The 18,437-nt window shown below is 37.2% G+C and overlaps 1 protein-coding gene across 2 annotated transcripts in view; it reads left to right on the top strand.

Annotated features, from left to right (window-relative positions):
• SRBD1 (S1 RNA binding domain 1) overlaps positions 1–18,437 on the top strand; it is a 224,184-nt gene that overhangs the window by 100,833 nt on the left and 104,914 nt on the right. For both annotated transcript variants that reach the window (XM_054023628.1, XM_054023629.1), the window contains one exon: positions 15,431–15,522. In XM_054023628.1, coding sequence (XP_053879603.1) covers positions 15,431–15,522 — 92 coding nt within the window. The remainder of the gene's footprint in view (positions 1–15,430; positions 15,523–18,437) is intronic.

Raw genomic sequence — 18,437 nt, forward strand, 5'->3', positions numbered from 1 at the left:
TAGATTCTCAGTTTGTGTGCACTTCTGTATATAACTCAAAATAAGAATTTATCCTTTGTTTTATATGGTGGGAGATTGAAACAATGGTAAGAGTTAGGTTGCCTGACATGTAGCCCACTTTTGTTTGGAGATGTATTGGATTCATATCAGCATCTGTTACTGCAGACACCCAGCAGATGTGCATGATATCAGTAAAAAACAATATTTAAAACAATGACAGTGAGGAGCACTAGAGAAGACATGAAAGAAGCCTGGAGGCCTAAAAGTAGAAAAAATTATAATTTAAGAGTAAAGCACCAAATCTGAATCTGTGGCTCTACAGACATCTGAGTAAGTCTCCCTGCATTCAGATGCATTCCTCAGAAAAGTAACATAGGGAAAAATATATTTAATCCTTAAACTCATCTGTAAGCATTTTGCTTTGGAGGTTGTGGTGATTTGGCGATTACTTCAGCTTTGTGTACATGTTTGAATTTTAAAATGCAATATTCTAAATTGATGTGAATTTAACTTGAAATTCTGAGCCTGATGCTGCTAATTATTTTGCCATCAGACTGAATATTAAACATATATACTGGATTGTTCCTTCTTTTTGTTTTCATATAACACCTGGTGCTTGACTTACATCCTGTTAATTTCTCGCTGTTTAGTAAATTATACCCTGCAATTTTCTCTGCTGTATGTAAAATCTTTTTTATCCCATGACGCTTTATTCTCTTAATTGATTTATGTGATTCACCTCTGAGAAATGCTAGCTGGTGCCTCAACACATCACTTATTTCCAATAAACAGCAGAAATTCACTTGACAGACAAAACAGGATACATTTTTATGCTGAGCAATGTAAACATGGAATATCCACAAATCCACAATGTAGGAAGCCCTAAAAGCCATGTCAGAGTGGTTAGTCTGCCCTTTCCTTCTCTTTTTTTTTTTTTTAAATGAAGCCCAGGAAATTTAGACTTCAAACTGAGATTAAGAACAGGGAGCAATGTCTGATTATTAGCAAAGACATTGAGGCAGTCACTCAAAAAGGATACCAGTGTGTGAATTTAATAAAGTCTTCACAGAGGACTATTTGCTTATCAGAAGTATTTTGAATCAGAGGATAAAAGCAGGAGGCTGTTAGCCTATGAAATGGAAAAGGCAGAATTTTCCTACCTATAAGAGAGGCAAGAGATAACATCAAGATCAGCACTAGAAAAATTAACCACACCTTTTACCATGTGTTATATAAGCTTTTCCTCCTACCCATGACCCAAAGAAGATTTCCCAGTTTCTCTATAATATCTTCCATTAAACTAAAGATCATTAAGAAGCCCTAAACTCTGTGATTTCCCTGCAAGAAACCTAAAACTGCTGTGGGTTTCCCTGTATGGAAAGTCCCAGATACTCCACAACGTTCTAATAGGTAGAAAGTACCCTCTGATATTTTATTTATTAAATAAGGCAAAAAGATAAGGAGATCTTGCTGGATACCATCATGAGATCAAATTATTGTAAAAAAAAGTAGTATAAAGCCTGAATCAGAAAAGCAAAGCTGCAGGCCGGTATTTCTTAAGAATCAAGGCTATAGAATACACACCAAAATCCTTGTTGGGCTCCTTCCAGCATATTTAGAATGAGTGTTAAAGAAAATGACAATTGCTGGAGGTGCAACTCTCCAAGAGGCACTTTGATCCATATGTTGTAGTCTTGTCCAGTTATTGCTGCACTCTGTGGACTAAGTCTTCAGGAGAATTAACATGATATTAAGCACCAACCTCTTGTCCAGTATAAGTAACTACATTTTAGCCACTACATTCACTCTATCTGAATTATCTGGCCTCCGAACAAAAACAGTTCCTCAGGGCAACTATGGCAACTAAAAAGCATATTCTTACAGCTTGTCTGGATAAGTTCACTCCCCGTATACAACACTGGTTGAATGCACAGTTGGATCTGACTGAATTTGAGCTCCTCTGTGAAATGCATTAACAAATTAATTAGTTGAGGATCCGGCTCTTTTTCTAAATAAACAAATAAACAAAGATGGATGTCTTGCACAATATATCAAAATAAAGAGGTTTTTGGACAGGCTTCTTTTTCTTCCTGAACACACGGAAAGGCCAACATGGGCTCCATCTTCTTTACTTTATTCTATTAGAGTGCTGAAGGCTCCATCTGGCCCCTCTCTCTAATTCTCTTCTGACTTATTCTTTCATTTATTTATTTAATTTTATTGCTATAGGGAACTGTATGTGTGTTATGCCAGGCAGCAAGGATATAGCGCCCCAAGAGAAAATCATGACTAATAGTGGCAGTGGATACTTAGAAAGAAAGTTTTAAAAGTTACCAGTGCTACATATCCAAACGCTATCTGGCATGTGAGTGAAGGATTTCAAACTTGAATCCTTACATGTACAATTTGCAGGAAGGATGCTATATAGAATAAAGGCTCTATCCTGAAAATCCTTGCTAATGCAAGTAGGCCTATTAAATTTTAAATAGTTACCCTGCTCTTCATGCCCCAAGCAGGCATATTTCTCAGTAGAGAAGGGACAAGGGGACACCAGGGTTGCCTCTGTTCTGGGCTAGGGGAAACTGGGAAAAGTTGACTGCAGCACCCAAACTACTACTTGTGGGCAAGCTTTTTTTCATTTCCCCTTGAGCTGTTATCAATCATATGAGGTGGGAACCACTGGGTATGTTTGCAATAATCCAGTTATTTTTCTGGCTTGTTCATAAATTACAGCTATTTGCATGAGTAAGGACTGTTCAGTACAGCCACTCACTTGGGTAAGGGCTGTTTATGCCAGGGAGGATTTGCAGGGGTCAAGCCATACAGTATTGTATGGAAGTGTGCTATGCTGCTGCAAGGCCATTTGTAATGGACAACTCTCCCCAACAGCAATAGTAATAAAAACAGTCAAGTTAACAAAGGTTCCTTTCCTGCTCCTGAATTGTAAAAATATGCTTGCCATTTGTCATTCAGAATTGGCTCTGCCTGGTTTGAGGCTAGCTATTCTCTCCCTATGCGTGATACCACTCCAGTTGACGTCACTGTAACTGATGGTGCTTGGGCTGGGATCCCCCTGGTTCAATTGAGAATGAACTGCTGGCAGGATATTGTTAGTGATAGGCCTTTTGCTCTGAAACTTGCCTCTCTTGTTCTGTTGACTTCTACAAGGCCTATCTGCTGTCCCAGGTTTTTGTGAACTGGGAAGAACAGTGATGGGCATATGGATGGGATTCATTAGTCTGGAAGGGTTTTGATAGGCTCATTGGGTAAATTGATTCACAGAATCTAATAATGTTTTGGTTAATTTCTTTTTAGATTAACTGAAAATTATTTAGAATATAGATAAGTGCATATTTTTTTTCAAAAAACACCTCCATAAATAAATACACCGCGACCCGATATAACACAAATTTGGATATAACGCGGTAAAGCAGTTCTCTGGGGGTGGGGGGAGGGCAGGGCTGTGCACTCTGGTGGATCAAAGCAAGTTCGATATAATGCGGTTTCACCTATAACGTGGTAAGATTTTTTGGCTCCCGAGGACAGTGTTATATCGAGGTAGAGGTGTATATATTAAAGCTGAGCATTAACACTCTGCATTCACCTTGTGCTTGTCTTCTCTTGACCAGAGACTGCCTATATTCTCACTGGTTGGGTAGCTTTTATGATATGGGAATCTAGATGGAATCTTGTTTGGTCCCTGATCCTGAAAATACCTGTAAATGTGTTTACCTTGTCAAACACAAATTGTCCCAGTGAAGTCATTGGGACTAGTGAATTGCACGAAGCTAAGCATGTGTGAAGGTTTTGCAGGTCAGGACCTTGAATTGTAAAATTAATACAAGGTGTATCAGTCTCTGGAGGTGTCACGTTTTGAAATGAAATTTTCAGGCCATTATTCATAATGTCAACCCTGAGGCTCTTTGAGTATCTCTCTTGCTGTCTTCCAATTAAAATTGCTGAATAATATTAATTGACTATTAATCAGTAATTTTTTCAGAGCATTTTTAAATGTGTGAATACACGTTCTATTGTAAAAAGCAACAGAGGGTCCTGTGGCACCTTTGAGACTAACAGTCTGTTAGTTTCTGTTAGTCTCAAAGGTGCCACAGGACCCTCTGTTGCTTTTTACAGATTCAGACTAACACGGCTACCCCTCTGATACATGTTCTATTGTGTGAATGTTCATACATCCTGTTTGGAAGGGGCTTTTTTAAAGAGCTATTATATATTTTAATGGCTAACGCTAAATTAAATTCACAAAGCTGAAGAAGTTAAAAGTTAAAATTGAAACTTTGCTCTGATTCCATTCTTTACTTACCCACTTGTTTAGGTAAGGCAGTGTATGACAGTATTATCCCATGTTACCTTTCCAGCGCCTAGGCAAAATGAGTGGAGGGGATTGAAAGAAAAATGGCTAAAATTCCATCTCTAAAATTCTGCTTTACTACAGTAGTTAACTCTGAAAGTAAAAGCCAAATAGATGTATGGCTTTAGTTGGATGATTACCTTGGAAGTAGAGTTTAGATATGAAAGCACATATTTACGTAAGCATTTGCAACAGAGAGAGGGGCTTCAAGTCAAACTGCCTTACAAGCAATGACAGAACCTGTTTTCACAAATTGTCAATAAAAACAATAAGGGCACATGCAGGTAACTGTCACCTTTAGGCTCGAGAGGTGCCATACTAGGTCTTCGCTTTTCGCTCCTGACTTGGGATGTTTATTTCTCCTGGGGTGAATCCATAGCACCAGCTTTGTTCTGATAACAGCATCTGGCACTAGATTGATTTAACAGACTATGAGGTTTGCTCTTTTCAGATATGCACTCGTACAACAGCTACTGTATAGCTCTGACATGGCCACACGCTGCTGTTGTTTTTTCTGCCTCCTAGCACCACGTGTGAAGCTAAAACTCTTTGACACCTGCCATTTGGACCCTTTTCGTACTGAAAAATGTCATCGTTTTCAGACAAGATGAAGACAGATATCTGATCGTTCTTCTCTTTACAGGGATGTGCTGAGGGCATGGTTCATAGATGAATGAATAGAGGATTCCAGTGTCATAATTGTACAGTTTGTTACATTAGTTTAGTAAGCTAGAGGTCTTACTTAAATTATGGATTCTTAGCCTTACACCAAACTGGGAAGGAATTAATAATCTTATTTAACTCTAATATTAAGGAATATTTATTTAATCTATTTAGTTCTGATGGTAGTAAATAAAAACTTTTCATACAACCTTCTCACTTGCTGTTTTTAATATTGTGCAAAAAATGTTTGCACTGTTTTTCAAATAGGAATGCTAATTGAAAAAAAAAGATGAGAAAATCCTGAACTAGTTACTTTGTTTTGTAAAGTAACCAGTGAAAGATTTTGTCTAGGAAACTTTCAATTCCTCAAAATCAGAAGTTTGGCAGAGGTGTGCTATATTCTCCAAACTTTCATGTGTTGTTTCAGGAAAACCTGTTTGCTAATGCAGGTGTCACAAGTGTCACCCATGTTGTTGAAACCCATTCCATATTAACAAAAAAGAGATCAGGTTGCATATCTCTGAACAAAATTGCTCTAATACTTAAAATACCTTTTTTATTACATTTAAGTACTTACAGGATGCTCTTAGAATGCATAATCAATATTTTGGTTTCACTCTCAGGAGCAGGCCAGGAAGAGTCTGAAAGGATGTGCTTTTTAAAAAATGTGCGAATGTCATCCTGTCACTTTGGAGGGGAGTGGAGGTATCCTTTTATGAGAATTATTTCAGTAATTGCATTTTGCGGCATGCTAATTTTGCAGTAGCTGTATGTCATGCATGCACAGAGGTTTGACTGCAAAGGTTTGTAGCTGAACTCTCCCTGACTTTCTTGGTTTCCTCTTAATGTATTGTAAAGTAAGCTTTCAACAACATTAAAGAATGTGAGAAAATTCTTAAATATCTCCAATATTTGAGGTCTGAAATATTCTAAAAGGTCCCAAGGTTAACAAAATAAATAAAATTAGACATAAATGACATTCACCTCAGTTTGAAATTCCTTTAAGCGTAACACTTCCCCTCATCCTATATACGCACATCCAAGTTCTGTAGCAGGGCATAGCTTAAAAACCCCTTAACAGGGATGTCAGAAAACTGCAAGATAGACATACTCTCTGACTGAATGTTATTTTTAGATATGCCACCTCCAGTGATTTGAAGCTTTGATCCAAATTCATATTCGGGTTTAGCTACCAAATATAGTCCTGGTATAAACAAGTCCCACTTCATTGGCTTCTGGGTCCCCTTACGCCAGGGCTGAGTTAGGCCCTAGGAAGACAGGTTGTCTCTGCAGTATGTCACCAGTCTGACCTGTGTGTGTGTGTGTCGCATATAATAATACATTTATTTTTGTTTGCCTGGTGTTAACTCTGTTTTCAAGAGGAAATTCAAAAGAAGTTGCCTTTATTTGAAAGGGCATGTTTGTTTCAAAATTAGATGGCTAAATAGTAAACTTATATTGATTTTGAGTCATTGTGTTTTGAGTAATTCCAGTTTTCAATTGTTCATATGACTTAATGCCAGGTGGGTGTTGTGTAGATGTTGTGCTTTTTTCCCCTTTCTAAATAACTACCATAATTGTTTATGTGAAAAGAGAGGCTGACATGGATTTTTTTTCTTGCATATTCTGGGCTCAGATAATTATTTACTTTACTTTATATCTACCATGATGCTTCTCTTTGTAGTGAAAGCTTCCAATTACATGCTGCTGTTTTAGGAGTATTCATAAACTTATCAAGCAAGAATTAAAATCAGTATTCAAGTTCTCTCTATTTTCCTGTTAAAACTTGTTGATGATAAAATTTATTGAGGAAAGCATTGAAATCAGTCCTCTCTTCGTAGGCATGCAGAATGAATGTATTTTGAAATTGTAGCATTCTTTTCTCTAATGCAGCATAAAAAAGTTCCTTTGTCTTGATGCAAAAAATGTATATTTGTAAATTAACATTTACAGTGCTTAATATATACAATGTTCAAAGATGTTGATCAATCTCAAGCTGCAGATTTAAATCTGGATGAAGAAAATATTGGAGTAGCCTGAAAGTGCATTCTCCTCATAGGGAGGATTATTTATTTTCAAGCATTAAAAAGAGTGAGTGAGCGACAGGGGGTTATTTTTAAACATTTTGCTCTCTGTTTCAAATATGCTTTTAAAATTACAACACAGTCTTGAGTGTCTGAAAGCAGTTATCACAAGGGCAGAGGTACATTTAGAAAAACATTAGCAAGTTTAGTGTTCTGAAGAGTAGGCAGAAACTTCAGTTCCCAACCCCTAGCCAAAGGAGGTTGAGCATGTCAGATGAAGGTCATATGTCTGCAGTCTCCAGAGCCTGCGAAGGGAGTCTGATGAGTGCATTGTAGTGACTGCAGCCTCTGCCAGTTAATGGAGTGGCACGTTGACTTTGTCAGGAGGTGAAGTGTTCTAGCAGTCTAAGGCAAGCAAGGTCAACTAAGGAGGGAGGCAAACATTAGATGCGGCAGCATGTGCATGCACATTCCATTTGTACATGAAGATGATGCAGACCTGAAATGGCTCAGAAATAATTTTGACTTGAAAAGGTAGGTTATGAGGGAGGGACCACTCAGGCATTACTTGTGCACCCAAAGCTTTGTGTAAAGCCAGGGAATGATTTAGATTTGCAAAGAATGCAGGGGTAGTCCATTTTGGCCTTAACTTGATTAAATGACATTCTTACTAAAGGCGAACACTCTGGGCCATATCCTGCTCTGTTACATTAGCAGTAATTCAGATTAATTCTATTTACTTCACTGGAGTCCCTGCAAGTTTGCATGTTTGTAAAGGAGGCCAGAATCTCAGCTCTTTATGTGCAACACATGAATGCTTTTTCTCTTTAAAAGGAAAATACACACTATCATTAAACCTGTAATATTTAAAAAGACTGTTAGAATTTGCAAAAAAAAGTGAGGGTTTCGTGAGGGTGACAATGTTGATTATTCAGGACCTTCCAGTTAACAAGTTGTAACAATAAGATGAAAGTTTATGGTTGCGCTTCATTACTGTACGAAACAAAGAATGGGAAAATTGAGTTTTAGAAGTGGTAGTGAATATATATTTGGACTGTGAATTTGTTTTACAAAAATAGTATTGGGCCACAGTCTTGCAATTTGAGACAACTTAGACTTAGGCATCTGAGCAGAGCCCTGTTGGCTTCAGTGTGTGGGCACATAGGGACAGTCCAGGATTTGTATATTTCACGATCATGCTCTTCATTAGCTTGAAAGATTTATTTTTGCAGCTTTTAGAAAGTCTGTTTGAGATCACTGTTTATTAACAATTGTAATGTTATACACTGATTAGGCAAGCTAGATAACTTCCTGCAGTGTGGTATCAGGTGGCTAAAGTATCTTGCAGCAAAGAATAAAAATATTAACATTACTTAAAATACCTAACTTCTGATGATCTTTTGCTATAAGGGGAAGAATAGAGAAACTATTAGCCCGAAAATTATGGCAAAAGATGCCTAATAATGTTAATGTAGCCCTACATGTTATACCCAGAACCCAAGCCAATATATGTACAAATATTCTCAAGAGTAATTTTTAAAAATTGTTACATATTATGGATGATTCTGTAAAATCAGACTTGTGTTTAAACACACCATCGTATAATTTGTAGTATTTGGAATATAAACTGACAAATGATGTGATGAAAGAACTGTCTGTGGATATGTAGAGATAAAGATGATAACCAATTAACAGAGCTCCACCAAAGAATTAAATCTGCAGTGTGTTTCAATTTGATTCCTTCAGGTAGTAAATGATGATCATTACTGGCTCTGAGGCCAAGGATGCTGCAGCTGTTTTTCCCAAAGAAATAAAGTGAATCCGTACATGTTCATGGCACATGTTCAAAGAATTCCATTTGGTGTAGTGGTGCTTTACCCTCAGATTATCTTCTGGTGGATTTAAGAAAGCATATCGATAAATTATCTTTCATCAAGTCTTTTAGCCTTGACACTTGTTTGATTATGATAACTTTCCAATCTGATAGACTGGTTTGTTGTTGAAGTGTTTGAACAGTGATTGGTCAGTTTCCCGAGTAATGATGATAGGTGATGCGTAGTTTCTACATCCTGCAGGTTTTGCACATCTGTTGTTGCTTGCATTCTGTATCTTGACAATTAATGATATAAATCACGTCTGTTGAGTCGAATGCTACATTTTACGGTAAATTTTTCCTGTAATGGTGCTAGTGAATACACAGATGAATACAAATACTCACAAATTGTGCATCGCTTTGAATTACAATACACTCCTTTTGTGAGGAGAATTTCAGGTTCTATGTCTGCTCTGACAATGAGTTAAATGAAGAGGTTGGTCAGTCAAGGGGGTTTTTGTATGGCTGTTTGTAGCTTAATTGAGCTGAGGTATCTGAAGATTCTTACTGTGTGTTATTTATTATAGAATATCAGGGTTGGAAGGGACCTCAGGAGGTCATCTAGTCCAACCCCCTGCTCAAAGCAGGGCTAATCCCCAGATAGATTTTTGCCCCAAATGGCCCCCTCAAGGATTAAACTCATAACCCTGCCGTTTAGCAGGGCAATGCCCAAACCACTGAGCTATGGAAGCTGCTGGATAGAAATACCTAGCAAAATGAATCTTAATTTAAAAGACTAATTTTTATTACTTTGGCTCATTTATTTTGCAGGTGCAATTTTGCTTGTGCAAATAATTCCTCCTGCCTTTTTGCACACATTTAGATGTCAAATTATCTGATCATGTCTAAAAATGAGTGAGCTGGCTATTTATATCAACAGTCACATTTGATGATGCAAAGCTATAGATTGTCTTGAAGTCTGTTTTTAAATTTAGCTTTAAGTGTGTGATGCAAGTTTATTACTATTTCTTTTTCAACATTTTAATTTCGAACTATAATATACTCTGTTCTCCATTCTCTCATTCTAGTGCTGTATATGGATGCTGCTGCATCTCTCCTCCCACCTGTACTCAAGGGTTCTCACCTGAGGAACTCATGATCTAGCTCTATTTTCTTGTTTGTTTATTTCCCTGCATGTGTTATGTTTGGTTAAGGGAAGTACCTGCTGAATCTGGGTCAGGAAGTGATAGCGTCATCACTTGCTTTTGTTGTATTCTCTTAAAGGAGGAGACATAGCACCCTTGCATGCTACCCATGCATATTCAAGATGTTGCACCAGATGGGATTGCACAGGTGTGACTGAGGGCAGGATTTGGACTGTGACTTTGACCTGACAAGTGACTTTTTAATGCAGCACAAAAAAAGAATGATCTAATATAAGCAATCTTTTGCTGTACAGTATATAACAGTTAATGAAAACAGAATGAAAAATAAACAGCATGTAGTTTCAAATTTAACAGTAAAAGCTGGATGAAAACAAGATAAACACAGGCTTTAAAATATTCATGATGCTGAAAAGTCCTCTAAATATACACACTATTAAAATTCTGAATAATAATTTGATATTTTAGTTTGATTGAAGCACAGACCTAAAATTTTTTATGTTTCCAGACTAAATTACACTTGTCTTTATATTATTCAACAAACACCTATTAATAGATTTTTCTTGCACAACATGTCTTCATTTTCCTTTTCTGCTTGAGCAATACCTATGAGAGACAGTGCATTTATTATTTGAATTTAATTTCACAGTCTCTCTGACCTAACAGTCTCCTTCTATCCTTTCTGGATTTTCCATTCCTGGAGTTCCATTATTTTTATGTCCTGTATAATAGTTAAACCACTTCTCTTAGCTAGTAACATTACTCAATCAATGTGGGGCTCTCCAGTGTTTCAGCTCTTTGCAGAGGTCTTGCCTGCTGCTGCTGCCAGAAGATAAATGAAGAGCTTATGTGATAGTTTAATAGTTTCCCAGATAGTCTCATAAGTGCAATAATTAATCATTATACTTCTTTATTTTAGAAATTAAATTATGCAACCTTCAGCATCAAAACACTGTTTTGTGATGCATCATTTTTAGTCAATGGCAAAACTCCTATTAACTACGTTGGGGCAAGGATTTCACCCCAAATGTATAAAGGCAGCTTATTGATTCTGACCTTCTTTGTCCCATTATTGTTTTATAACCAGTAATGTTTTTATAAGGCAAATACAAGAAATTGTACTTATGCACAGAAGTTCTGCCACATGAGTGTGAGAGGATCATTGTAATTAGGATGGGAAAATCCTCCTTAGAGGCCGAATATGTAGATGTCCCCTCTCTATTTTATAGATTATGAATCCAGTATTGCATTTGATCTTAGGCAAAAGACTAGAGTGTAATACAGTGTTAATTAACATAATTGAGATTTGTGGAAGTATTATAAAGCAAGATCAATTTTTGTCAATTCTAAAAGTATAAATACAGATATGTATTATTTTAACATGTATGGTATGTATGGTTAAGCATATTAGGTAAAATTTTCAAAAGTGCCTAAGTCCTATTGCCTTTTAATGAGATTTAGGCATCCGCGTCACTAGGTGCTTTTGAAAACTTTACTGTCTAGATGCACAAACATGGGTGAAGTAGTAATTATGTAAAAGAGCTATATGATAAAATAATTTTGAGTTTGAAGCAAATTTAACTATCTTTGGATTCATATGTGCTAATTTCCCCCTTTTCCTTTTATTTCCTTGAAAATTAACAAAAAGAGAAAATGTGAGTGTTGTAATAGAATGTTTTTATTAGACCTCTAAGTGAAATGTGTCTGTCATTATGTCTGCCAGAGTTAGACAGGCTTTCCCATTTATTTAGAATGTAGTAAGCAATGTTAACAAAAGAAATAGAACACCACCAGGTGGTGCTAGTGCAATACATTTAAAGAGCAACCCTGGTTTTAACATTTAAAATGCATCTTTTTTAGTAACCATAAATGAGACCTGTACACCACATAAGGCTTTTTGTACTAAGCAATAAGCAATAATAGTGGTGTAATTAATAAACATGAATTGAAGGATTATGTAGTGGGTAATTTGAGTTTAAGTGAGCTCCAGATGTGTATATTTTGTAACTTTAAAAAGTTGGATGGGGATATGGAGAAACATCTCTAGGATGGATTATGTGGCCAGTGGGAAGGCATATTCTATAAACTTTAGCCATCTTTTTGTTGATGCAACCATTAGGAAGCAATATACAAAAATAAAAAAAAAGTTATATTAAAAAATAAAACAAAAAATTTGACTCTAGATGCTCTGAGGAATGGTAAAGATACACACTTGCTATTGGACAGCTGAGCAATTAACTTAAACTGGTATAAAAAAGCCAAAACAAAACTCTTTTGCTTGCTATAATAGTACTTTTGTGATCAAGATAAAGCATATTGGAGTGTATATGTCAGCCTCACTTGGGTGACCACTTTGCTGCAACTGAAACCAAATGAAATAAAACCAGAGAAGTCTGTAAAACCTTGGTTGAGACTGGATGAACCAATCATGTTTTCAGAATCGCTTTTCTGGAATGAATGGCCCTATACTTTTACTCTGGATAATTTGTTTTGTTTTATGTCTGGATTTTCCAGTCTAAATTATAAATGCCAGTTGTCTGGGGTGTTTTTGTGCTGGGTGGAAGCTCTGCTGCCTTTGGAATCTCAGACCCTGGGTGCCCAATGGGGAATCACTGCATACATACAAAAATATCTTTGTGTATGCAAATCTCATAGGAATGATAAGTGCTTTACCTGAGTGCATTCCATATTTTTTTCTAATTAAAAACATGTTGTAGGACAACATTTCAATTTTGTGTGAATGGAGTATAAAATTCCTTATGCTTGAGAAAAGCAAACATGCTCTTTTAGTTGTTGCTTCCTAAGTTTTATTTTAGTTTACTCTTTAGTTTGTGAATTTTTGAACCATCTAACTTAAAACTGTGGGTGATTTTTTTCCTCAAGTGCACAATGAGACCAAAGTGAGCTCACCTGGACTAGTAAAATAACATTTTGATGAGTATCAATTAATCATTAAGTGTCCTTGAATTCCTAGTCAAGTCACTTTTAGTTCTTTCACTGTACAGCATGTTGAAAGAGACCAGGTAATAAACTGTGTGCGCAGTAATGAATCTTATTGTATGGTGCATCATGGTAAATGTGTGCGAAACATTGTGTGTTGTGTCTAGGGATACATACATAGGAATGTATTAAATGTAGATATTATATACAAGCTTAATTTTGGATCTGTTAAAGAACAGCAACTGAAGAGAAATTTGTTAAAAGCTGTTGATGTATGAGGTTTTTGGGAAGCTTTTTTCCCCCCCCCCCACAAAGAAAGAGAGCTTGCCAGATGCTATAGTTAAAGTGTATTGTTTAAATTGTTCACACGTTATATTGTATGTTTTTTGAGCCTACCAGTTCATCCGAAATGTCGATTAGATGAGACTTCTGTCAAAGTCTTAATTTTTCAACAGTTTTTTACTGAGATGACCATTACTCAAAATTTAGTATCTCTGATTTTGTCAGCTGTTCCCTATTATGGATGTTAGGTGGGCTGTATGCAGTGCATACTCAAGCAATGTCTGTAATGAGTCTTTAGAAAAATGTGTAAATGGTTTCATTTTCCCTTACCTTATTCAGACTAGTGGCCAAGGTCTGCTCTGTTACATCAGTAAATATGAAGTCAATAGAGTCATCCTGGATTTACACCAGTATAACTGAGTACAGAATCTAGTCCTCTGTATTTTTTTGTAAGATCCAACCTGTTTGTTGAAAACAGTGAACCGTTTATTAGAGGTCCCAGCGACTCTACATTCTGAACCATGTGTAATAAACACTTTACCCTGTTCCAGTTTTGATTGAATAGATAATATTAAAGCAAAAGTGTGACCGTTTTCGATCAGTCCTGTATATCTATACAGGGGAGAAAACCTTACTGTCCACAGCAACATTGTGTTTTTTATCTTTATATTTATTGTCAACATCTTTTTAGTAACAAATAGAAATGTATTTTATATGCTTTCTCTGCTGATCTTTTCCTTAGCTCTTGCAATTTGGTATAAGAAATTTAACTTTACTTCTGTAAGCGTGGCTCTGTTAAACTTGTGGAGGACATAGCAATGAAAAAACAAAAAGGAATAGTAAAAGTAGGTCTAAAATGGGTAGCACTTTGTTACAATATTATATACTGATACTGTGTCTTAAATATGAAGGATGAAATCCTGGTCCCATTGAAGTCAATGGAGCTTACAGTGGTGCCAAGATTTCACCCTAAAAGTACTTCTGAGCATATATTATTCTATATGTATTTGATTTGTTTTGTTTATCCTGGATGAAATTTATTATTTGAAATTGTGACACAATTTGAAGTGGTTTCTGATCATCATTACTAAATTAGACTGACAATTGACAACTGTAGTTTACAGCAAATTGATAGTATACTAAACTTTGTATATCTCAAAGTATATAGAAGTTCAGTTGCACTGAATAGTCTAAGCAGTTTGCTTTGGATGAATCTGTGTTATATACAAGTCTATGATTTAGTCACGGGTATTTTTAGTAAAAGTCATGGACAAGTCATGGGCAATAAACAAAAAGTCATGGCCCGTAACCTGTCCATGACTTGTACTATAAATACCCATAACTAAATCTTAGGTGCTAGTGAGGGGAGCACACTAGTGGATGCTGCTGCTGCTCCTTGGGGGTGGAGGGGGGTACACACTCTGGCAGATGCTGCTATTCCAGGGAGAGGTGGTAGCCCAGGGCACCACTGCTGCTCCTGGAGGGTGAGGGCGGCCCAGGGCCCTGGTTCTGCTCCTGGACTGCTGCTCTGGGGCAGCACCCAGGACCAGCTGCCTCGGGCCGCCTGACAGCAGCTGGTGTAGCTGCTCCCAGGACCGCCCAAGTGGCTTGGGCGGCCCAGGGGTCAGCCACCCTGGCCGCTGCAGAAGTCACGGAGGTCCCAGAAAGTCACGGAATTCGTGACCTCTGTGAAAGACTCGCAGCCTTAGTTATATATGATATTCTAAATGTATGTACAGGAGATCAGTGGTCCAACTAAATTACCAGCTAGTATTTTTTGTTTGGGGAAATCTGACTTCCTGATTGGTCACAAGTGAATAGTGTCTCATCCATTTTTCAACATCACAGAGTACTGTAGAGGTTGGCATGATGGGCACTGTGTTCTCAGAGCCCACCACTGAAAGAGCAGAGGTGTTACAGGCCAGGCAAGGAGTAGGTGCACTGGCAGAACTGGAGGTGCTTTCACAGTGTCTGTACTGTTGTCTCACTGTGGCCAATGATGTTTGTCCTTCATTTTTATTAGCATTCAGTTCATCCAGAATATTTTAAAAATGTGTTTTAAAAATTTCTAAAAATGCAAAAAAAGTCACTTCTTAATGAAGTGAAGTCTTGTCTATCTCAAGTTGATTTTATTGTCAGCTGTGCATTTTTAACTGTTTGCTATTCTATTTTGTAGCATTGTCAGTGAAGCGGGAGCATCTATCTATAGTGTTAGTCCAGAAGCTTCTAAAGAGATGCCAGACCTAGATCCTAACCTAAGAAGTGCAGGTACGTAATAGTTTTATTATTCATGTAATTCAGTTGGCAAAAAGAGGCCCATAAATACAAAGGGAAGGGATGGACTGAAGAAAACGCTTTTACCGGTGACTTTGCATCTCTTTATTTTTGGTTGCTTGGTTTCTCAATCGTAAAGTTGGATTAACATTATTTGGTATGGAGTTTGGAATGTGTTTGAAATACTGGATATCTAACTATCCATCTGACCACACTGCCTTCTATCTAGCCCTGTTAAGGCTCTGAGCTGACATGTCTCATGAATATGTTGGGTCTTGTGGACTTCTGGGGCTAAACAAGATCCAGAAAATTCCCTAACCTTTGCCTGAACAACAGGAAATTTGCACTCTTCTATGAACTAACCCTCATCTTTCTCACATCTCACACACACATGTGCGTATATGTACATACATGTCTATAATTTTTATTTTGCCCAGAATGTGGTCACTTTTAGTGTGTTCTTCCAGTAACTGCACGTGATCTTTAAAGCAGAAGTAGTTTGTTTTAGAGATGTAAAAATTACTATCACAGTGTAAATGCCACTGTAGTGTGAGATAGGCCAGGTGCATAATGAGATCAATGGAGCCACCAGTGGTATTAAAATGTGTGTTGTTTGGTTATGGGATACTCTGCCAGGGTATAACTTCCACTGATTGCGGTGGGGCCAGGATTTAACATACAGATTCCAGCTCTTCAGGGGACAGAGTTACAGGGGCAGAATGAGGTTGTTTTTAGGGCTGTCAAGCGATTAAAAAAATTAATCACGATTAATCACTCTGTTAAACAATAATAGAATACAATTTATTTAAATATCTTTGGATGTTTTCTACATTTTCAAATATATTGATTTCAATTACAACACAATACAAAGTGTACAGTGCTCACTTTATATTTATTTTTGATTACAAGTATTTGCACTGTAAAAAACCCCCAAAAGAAATAGTATTTTTCAATTCACCTAATACAAGTACTGTAGTACAATCACTTTATCATGAAAGTTGAAGTTACAAATGTAGAATTATGTACAAAAAATAACTGCATTCAAAAAGAAAACAATGTAAATCTTTCGAGCCTACAAGTCCACTCAGACCTACTTCAGCCAATCACTCAGACAAACAAGTTTGTTTTCATTTGCAGGAGATAATGCTGCCTGCTTCTTGTTTACAGTGTCACCTGAAAGTGAGAACAGGCGTTTGCATGGCACTGTTGTAGCCGGCGTCGCAAGATATTTACATGCCAGATACACTAAAGATTCGTATGTCCCTTCATGCTTCAACCACTACCATTCCAGAGGACATGCGTCCATGCTGTTGACGGGTTCTGCTTGATAATGATCCAAAGCAGAGCGAACCGACTCAAGTTCATTTTCATCATCATGAGTCAGATGCCACCAGCAGAAGGTGAATTTTCTTTTTGGTGGTTTGGGTTCTGTAGTTTCCGTATCGGAGAGTTGCTCTTAAGACTTCTGAAGAATGCCCTACACCTCTTCCCTCTCAGATTTGACGGGACTTTAGATTCTTAAACCTTGGGTCGAGAGCTGTAGCCATTTTTAGAAATCTCACATTGGTACTTTCCTTGCGTTTTGTCAGATCTGCTGTGAAAATGTTCTTAAAACGACCATGTGTTGGGTCGTCATCTGAGAATGCTATAACATCAAATATATAGCAGAATGCGGGTAAAACAGAGCAGGAGATATACAATTCTCTCCCAAAGAGAGTTCAGTCACAAATTTAATTAACACATTATTTTTTTAACAAGCATCATCAGCATTGAATCATGTCCTCTGGAATGGTGGCTGAAGCATGAAGGGGCATACAAATGTTTAGCATATCTAGCATGTAAATAATTTGCAACGCCGGCTACAAAACTGCCATGCGAATGCCTGTTCTCACTTTTAGGTGACATTATAAATAAGAAGCAGGCAGCATTATCTCCCATAAATGTAAACAAATTTGTTTGTCTGAGCGATTGGTTGAACAAGAAGTAGGACTGAGTGGACATGTAGGCTGTAAAGTTTTACATTGTTTTGTTTTTGAGTGCAGTTATGTAACAAAAAAGAAGCTATATTTGTCAGTTACACTTTCACGATAAAGAGATTGCACTGCAGTACTTGTATGAGGTGAATTGAAAAATACAATTTCTTTTGTTTATCATTTTTACAGTGCAAATATTTGTAATAAAAATAATAATATAAAGTGAGCACTGTACACTTTGTATTCTGTGTTGTAATAGAAATGAATATATTTGAAAATGTAGAAAAACACCCAAAAATATTTAATAAATTTCAATTGGTATTCTATTGTTTATCAGGGTGACTAATCACGATTCATTTTTTTGAGTTAATCGTGTGAGTTAACTGCGATTAATTGATATCCCCAGTTGTTTTGTATGACTTTATCTGTGTTTCCATTTTCATAATTTGTAAATTCTTCTTCTAGTGCTTGCTCATCTTGATTCCATTCTAGGTGTGTGCGCGCCCACGTGCACGGTTGTCAGAGATTTTTGCCTTTGTTGTGGTATCTGTAGGGTTGGCTGTGGTACCCCCTTGAGTACCGCACTCATGCATTGGTATATTAGGCGCCACCAGCCCTACACCCTCTGAATTCTTTCTTAACACCCGTGGTGGTTAGTTGGAGCACCTCCTCCCTGCCTACCAAGGGCTAGCGGTTTCATCTCTTCTGTATTCGATCCTTAGGGCATTGTAAATAGTTTGTATATAGTAGTTAGTGTTTAAGTAGTTGTTACAGTCCCAAAGGACTCTGCCCCAGGTGAGGCATACCCCGGTCTCCAGATTTTAAGCCCTGCTCTGACTGTAGCAGGCCTATGCCTGTTAGTGACCCCCATTGCAGCTGCCTAAAATGCTTGGGGGAATCGCATGTGAAGGACAAGGGTTGCATCTGTAAGACTTT

Source organism: Malaclemys terrapin, chromosome 3 (assembly GCF_027887155.1).
Source record: "Malaclemys terrapin pileata isolate rMalTer1 chromosome 3, rMalTer1.hap1, whole genome shotgun sequence".
Lineage (NCBI taxonomy): Eukaryota > Metazoa > Chordata > Testudines > Emydidae > Malaclemys > Malaclemys terrapin.